Source organism: Micropterus salmoides, unplaced genomic scaffold (genome assembly GCF_014851395.1).
Source record: "Micropterus salmoides isolate LMB-PRFRI ecotype aquatic unplaced genomic scaffold, ASM1485139v1 Ms_hic_scaffold_7, whole genome shotgun sequence".
Taxonomy (NCBI): domain Eukaryota; kingdom Metazoa; phylum Chordata; class Actinopteri; order Centrarchiformes; family Centrarchidae; genus Micropterus; species Micropterus salmoides.
The window spans coordinates 31,830,742-31,838,398 of NW_024044459.1; the positions used below are offsets into that span (position 1 = coordinate 31,830,742).

At 40.5% G+C, this 7,657-nt stretch overlaps 1 protein-coding gene across 1 annotated transcript; it reads right to left on the reverse strand.

The window, feature by feature from the left end:
- Positions 1-1,553: 1,553 nt before the first annotated feature.
- asb6 (ankyrin repeat and SOCS box containing 6) lies at positions 1,554-7,057 on the reverse strand. The gene is made up of 7 exons (XM_038704443.1): positions 6,997-7,057; positions 6,437-6,596; positions 5,813-5,994; positions 4,469-4,575; positions 4,264-4,372; positions 4,089-4,175; positions 1,554-2,781 (listed from the first exon to the last, which is right to left on the reverse strand). The coding sequence occupies exons 2-7, from the start codon at positions 6,544-6,546 to the stop codon at positions 2,060-2,062; spliced, it is 1,317 nt and encodes a 438-aa protein (XP_038560371.1). The 5' UTR covers positions 6,547-6,596; positions 6,997-7,057; the 3' UTR covers positions 1,554-2,059.
- Between the last annotated feature and the right edge of the window lie 600 nt (positions 7,058-7,657).

Below are 7,657 nucleotides of genomic sequence, written 5' to 3' on the forward strand. Positions count from 1 at the left end.
CAGTCAGTAGTGCTAAACATGAGCTGAAAACAGAAACAATGGTGCCAGAAACTGGTTAAGACTAAGCAGACATGGAAAAGAGATTAGGTAAAGACAAAAGTAATTGAAAGAAAGAAAGAATAATAACAAACATGTTATAAATGGTTTTCATTTCAAAATGCTAATGCTCCATTTTTGACTGTACTTTGTTGACTATAAAGCATGTTCGCTGACACCGTGTTATTATTGATCTTACTTTGGAATAACTTCTTCTCCATTGGAAAAGATTATTTGAAGAAAATAAAAGAACAACAAAACAAACAGCAAAACGCAGAAGCAGGCTGAAAGATACTATGGGTTGCGGTAAAAGAAAAGGCTGTGAGAGAATGAGCAGGTGTGGTGGGAAAGACCCATGGGCTTCAGGGAGAGAATAGATCAATAACTAATTTCAGTACCGAGCTTCACTCGCACCGTTTTCCAATAAAGGCTCGATGGAGAGTACTGGCTTAGCCCTCCCCCCACTATCTCCACTCTATCGCCTTCTCGCCTACAAGCAGAGATTGGACTCCATGGAAGAAGGCTGTTTTTTCCCCCAGCGTTGAGATTGTTGGTTGGGTGGATTATGTTCCTACAGCTAGTGTATTATATAAATTTAATCCAACATTGCCACTACCATTTCCATGTGTCCTCCATGAATGCTCCCATAACCATTCCACCTATCGTCTCTTTAACTTTCTTTTTTTACCTAACTGCTCTTCCTCTTGCAACCCCTCTCCCTCCCTCCCTCTCCCTCATTCGACCAGGGCTAGTGTTGAGGTTTTGTCAAGAGATTCAGACAGACAGGAGAGTGAAGCGTGTGTCATGCAGGGCTGCTGCTGCTGCTGCTGAGGCTCTTCTCCTCAGAGGCTGTGACCTAGATAACCAAGAGGAGCTGGAGCGCTTGCAAGCCTTGGAGCCACTCCAGCTTCAGCAATGTCAGGAAGGGGTTAGTTGTGTAACACAATGTCCTATTTAGTTTGCTCGTCACACACATGGACCGCAAACACATATGTACCCTATGGCGTTCCTGTACCATCATAGTACGTTTCATTTAGGCACTGTTTATTGCCAGAGACGGGATGAGCAGAATGGGTTTTGTGCATGAGAGGGAGGGAGCAAAAAAAAATTTTTAATAAAAAAATAGGTGAAAAGGGGCCCTTAAATTCATCTGAATTTAAACATAAGCATTAAGAATGCTTGGTAAAACTTTCCACGCCAGCAGCCACTGCAGCTACATTATGTCACAGTGAAACCATGTCAAAACGTCTACAGGCACACTCTTCCTGCCGTGCTCTAGCATTTTATTCCTACTTCTTTATTTTAGCAGTCACTCAACTGATGCTTGGTGTATGAACACAACCATGAGGTAAATATATAGCACCAATTATTCCTCTATAACAAATAGCTATTGAGTTCAACAGTCACATTCAGCGCTGCACTGCCACTACCTGGTCAGTTACAAGGAGTAACATATTGACAAATATAAAATAATGTCAAACTGCTATTATCGGATATAACAGAATATCAAAACACTGTTGGTGAGACACGACTGTTTTATTGGTCCACTTTCATGCTCAGCGAGAAGATACACAAATTCCACAATACACCGCCATCGTGTTGAGGAGATAAAATATAGATGGAGCCTACTGCGCTGGGACAACTTTAATAGGCTGCACTGTGAATAACTAAATCTTTGACCCTGACATCTGAGCTGCTTTTGAGCTGCAAGATCAACACTGCCATCTGGTGGCTTTTATTTTGTCTTGCAACTTTATACATTAGTATGGTTCACTCAACAGTACAGCAGTTTCATCACGACAGTGATAACTACAACTACAAATTACAACTAAAAGGTAAATTTTTATATACAAAGCTGTGTAACTTAAAGTAAACATAAACACATTTGTCTGTCAATTTGGCACAGAAAACATACGATAAGACTTTAACAAAGGCTTCAATGGTTTGTGAGGTGTAGGTTCATTTATGGACAAATGAACAACTTAGATTTTACGTAGAACAAAAACTATCCAGTATCTTAGCATCAGCGCTGGTTATGTTGGGGCTTGAAGCAGTCCCAACCAGGCTTTGGCGTATACGTGTGCTCAGGAAGAAGAAAGTCTTTCAGTCTGTCTGGTAATGGCAAGGCTTTGATTCGGTCTTCCAGGGGCCATGGCTGCAGGCGTCTCCTTATGAAAGCCCTACAAAGGCCTCGCAGAGCAGGAGGGCTTGCTTCATGCTCTACTACGCGGTTGTGCAGGTCTACCAAAGCCTGAGCATAAGGGTGAGGATCCTGACCTGGCACAGGGAGCTCCAGCCTCAGAGGCACATGCAACAGGGTCCCGTCTACCCTCGCTAAGTCGACCAACACCTCTGCTTGCTCCAGGAGCTCAGAGGCGCAACTTTGATCAGAGCACTGCTGCAGGGCTGTTTCAAGCCGCTGGAAAAGAAGGCTGTAGCCTGACCAACAGGAGTCGCCGTGATAGGAACAAACCAAAGAGGCTCCGCTCTGGATTAGGAGCACAGCCAGAGGGAAGAGCAGGTCAAAGTGCTCCAGGCTCGTCTGTGTCAGCGAGGGTTCGCCATCCTCATTCAGACAGCAGCTGGGGTCCACACCATGAGCCAGCAGTAGTTGGGTGGTTTTCAAGCAGAAGTTACCGATCTCAGCAGCGTCCTCCACATTGGCCTCCAGAGCCTCCTTAACCAGAAACACCAACGAGGATTCAACTGTTTCACCGTCAACAGTAGCAGCGTTAACGTCCGCACCTGTGGTGAAGAAAGCATCGCTCAGAACCACATTGTTATCAAGTCTAAAAATGTTGAGCACATGTGCCTTAGACTGTGTAAATGTATTGAGCCAATTAGTCAATAGACAATAGAAAACTTAAGATCAAAAACAAACTTGCAAGACAAAAGTATGGTTCAAGCTCTAAAAACACTGGATCCTAGAACTCCCATAATGCAACGCAATAGCATGTTTCACTAGACCCTCTCTGGCTCCAATTTGTAATGCAGGCACCAAGCTGAGAAACACTCAATGACACCGTGACATCATCAGGGTTACTTTCTCAGACATGACAAAGCTCCTCCAGATCCACAGCAGACATTATACAGCTGTTTTCACAGGTGTATTAGTATTCTGCATAACAAGAAAACAGATCTCCATGTGTAAAATCGACGGCGTGCGATTTCAACACCAAAGAGTTTTCCAGCTCTGAGTTGAATATGGTTTATCTAAGTAATAAACAAATATTCACAAATAAGAAATTTTATTCAGAAAAATTGTTCTTTCCTCCCAAGTCTACAAACTGACAGAATATACATTATCATGCACTGTCAACCATCAGTATCCAAATCTGTGCCTCTGTTCTGAGATTGTCACTACTGACATCTTAAATCATCATACTCAAATACATTTGAATTATTTCTTAATTTAAAGCAAATTATTTTAGCTCTCTGACAGATGAGGATATACTAGTTCTTGTTAAATACTTGGACAAGATTTTCCATTGGTTTTCTGATGTTATTGACAAAGGATGTATGTATATCCCACACTGGTTCTTTGTGGCTATTGTGAGAAGCTGCTTTTCAGTTGCCTTTTAATGTACAGCTGTTAAAGCATGCAATGTTCCTGCAGGGTTTGTGTGTGGCTTTTTTGGGTCAGGGTACACTGGTTGTAAAGTGAATGAAGCAAAGTCTATATGAGGGCCCGTAGTCATACATGAAACTATGAGTATACTTAGAAGATTGATGCTTCCACTATACTGTCAAGACATAGAAGACATACTTCCTGCAGTTAAAAATCTTGTCAGTCAGTCGCTTCATGCCTGGATCACAGGATTGGTTCTGCTCCATTTTCAGTTGTGTTACAAAGTGTGTGTGTGAATATTTTAGCCTGACAAACGCAGACAGTTTACTTTGATCTCAAAATGCATACAGGTGGACATGTGTGCATACTAACACAAATTTCTGAATGTAGTGGTTTAACCTTGATCCTGCATAAGGAGGTATTTCAATGACCAAAAGCAAACAAGAAGGCAAAGTGAAGATGAGTGGTGTTTTACAGTCCGTACCTTTTTCAAGTAGAAGCTGGATGTTCTCTACGTTGTGCACAGTGAGTCCATCGCTGCTTGCCAAGGCATGGAGCAAAGGTGTTTTTCCTTTGGAGACGAGACCACAGCAATCAGTTTTCAGAATGAATGAATGAGTAAAGGAATTAATCTTTTTTGAATTAGGCTGTAAATTTACCATGTTTATCCCTTGCATTTGCATCAGCACCCAATTCCAGCAGGGTGAGCAGGCAGGGGAGCCTCTCAGACTCCTCACTGGCAAGATCCAAAGGACTGCTCTCATGGATCTACCAAGTAAAATTTAAACATAAAATGCTAGGAAAACAGAGGGGATACCATAAGAACAAGATAGGACATAAATACAAGTTAGACAGTTGCCTCACCCTGTCTCTCTTTTCAACATCTGCTCCGTGCCCGACGAGCAGCTTCACCATGTGTGGCCTGTTCCTCAAAACAGCTATATGTAGAGGACTGTAGTATGATACTGGGTCTGGAGAGTAGAAACACACATTCATATTACACAAATTGAATCTTTGTCACAGTGATAAAACATGAATCAGACAGATGAAGATTTCTAACAATATTACATTTTCTTTAAATGTGTCTGGGCAAAGCTACACAACCTACTGTACAATGCTGACTAAGGCAGCCAAGACCCCCAGAGGCACTAAGCCAATGCAAAGGGTCTAGGGAAGGCATTTTCACCAATTTGACAACACATACACATGTACAAAAACACATTACAAATATAGAGAACCCAAAGAAATACAGAGAACAAAAAATAGAGAGACAGAAGCAATAACAGAAACACTGCAACAGTTCTGAGCTACAAAACTACAGAAGTGTTTCGGCAATGTAAACGACACATCTTCAGACATATTTGAAGGGATGTTGTTGAAGGCAAAAGGGTGGCAAATATTAGAGAAAAAATAGAGTAACTTGATGCTATGTGGGAGTATATGTCACTGTTAACTTTCTGGAAAGAGTCACTCAGGAAATGTAAAAGATGAACGATGCAGCCTCTGCCAGGATTCCCTAATTATGTCCCTGGGGAAAGACATCTTTACTACCACTAGAGGTCATCACAGCTGAGTTTGGCAGGTTTCATCACAGCAGCAAGAATGCTGCACTTTCCACTACAATTTGCTAAAGGTAGACTTATTCTCCAAAGTATATATTTCTCTATTTACATATGCAGTGAAAATAGCAGGTGCACTCATGTTTTAAAGTACAATCTGTCATTCAATTTTCTTTCTGACATACTGTTTTGCACCCACAATCATACATAATTACTAGTCCGCACAGCAACATATATTTCTTTACAGGTTTAGTTTTAAAACTTATAGTCATCTCCAAAGTGTGAATGGCTCTTAATTTGTTAAAGGTCTTTTACTAATTGATTACTAAATAATACACCTCATGTTACAAAAAGTCTTGAGATGTGGGAAGTGTGATAAAATAAAGTTACCAATTAATTCATTTAAACTCATGCAATTGACTGCAATGCACTTAATTTGCCAAGAGAATAAAATTTCTTTGAAATAATCTACATTCACAACAGCTCAAATGAGCATATAACTGAATTTACAAAGAAGCCTTTGTAAACTCTGGAGGAGACATGGGATTGAGGGCAATCACCACCAATATCAGTGGATTGGTTTCTCTGGCTGGCTACTTTAGGTGTTAATTTAATTTTACTAAAAGCACCCTCACCAAAAATGTCTCACCTTCAAAGTTTAGATCCGCCCCATAGCGTAGCAGGATCTCAGCTGCATTCACCAGTCCCCGCTCTGCCACCTTAAACAGAGCATAGCTGATGCCTTCTACAAACACTTCTGACTGGGACTCCCGCTCCAGAAGCTCCACTAGAGAGCTACAAAGACCAGACTCATCCCCAGGGCTTTTGACTCTGGACACAAGAGTGAAAAGTAGCACAGTTTCATTCAATTCAATTACAAATATTTAAATTCTGTACTGGCAGTGATCATGGCACTATAGCTTGAGTACAACAAACTGCTACAGAACATTACATTTTTTTTTATCCTGAGCGACTTACAAATACTATATATGTCAGATGTTGCACGACTCTGGAGCAACTAGGAGTTAAGTGTCTTGCTCAGGGACACATTGTGGATGTGTTGCAGTGGGAATCGAACCCACACCAAAGGCATATGTCTTATCAACTGCACCACCCATATTTCATTAAAATAATGAATAAATAAATACACTTTGGCAATAATTCACTTAGAAATGCTTCCTAAAAAGTTGCAGCCAATAGCACAACATACTGGAAATTAAATTCTGCACACTGCTAAACAACACATCAAACAATATTGTGGCACTAACGTTACCTGTCCTCGTGACTACCGTCTCCTTCATTCAGGCCAACAACACACATCACAGCATCTACCAGCGGCTGGTACTCATAAATGATCCTTCGAAACCCATGGAGGAAAGGCATGGCTCCTCCACTCTACACTAACTACACGAATCGTAGGTCAGTGGCGTTACCTAAAACACAACAACACACATGTGTAAGTTATGGACAGAGGGTGTGTCAATGTCATATCAGGGGCTTCGCTTCACATCGACGTTATCTTTTGAGTTCAGCTGACAAATGTCTTTGGAAAATGAGCGACACTTCAAACGCTTTACAGAAAAGTATATTGTCCTAGTTCAGTCATGTTCAGTGATGCTCACAGGACGAAATTCCTACATTTTTCTTAACGTTACACTGAAGACCTACTAGCTGAAAATGTGACGTTAAATGTTCTAAGGAGAAAAAAAAAGTGATATTGTCACAGTCACAACGCTAGCATTGCTGGCTAAATCACTCATTTACTTGCAAAATTATGAATTATGAGGTGTTTGAGAGAAATTACTTAAACAAGGCAAGTAACTGGAAACTCACACTGATCGGTTTTCCTTCAAAACAGGACGTTTCCGCCACGCCCACATTGGTCCGACGGTGTTTTCTTTCCCCTTTAAAACACAAAAGTAACGAAAGTTCCCCTTTCGGTTGTCTGCCAGGCTGTCTGTAGTTTACTTTTTCAAAATGTATACACTATTAATATCCAAGGAAGCATATCCAGTGAAAAATATCATTACAATTATTTTATACTTAAGTCACAATAATATGAACCTTCACTCAATACTTTGCTGTGGTGCTATGGTGTTCATCTGCTTCATTAAAAAACATTGCAAAAAATTCAGCAGCATCTGGCAGATAGCACAAAATACTGGACCTAAGGCATATTGTCAGCTACACCATTAAAATGGTGCGGTGATAAGCTTTTACAATTACTGAAGCAGCACAGGATTTAACAGAATATTCCAACTTCCAAACAGACATCCCAACTGTAAACTATAAACATATGTCAGACGAATAAATGTCAAGCAAGTCAATCAGCAAGTTTTATCATAAACAAATGTTTTTTGTATAACATAATGTGTTAAATGACTATAAATGTCAAATTTCACAGATCATAATTCCCAGTGGCATGTCCTGTCATGTATTTGACAAACCACAACAATATTTTTCATTATGTCAATTTCTTTTTTATTAATTACCA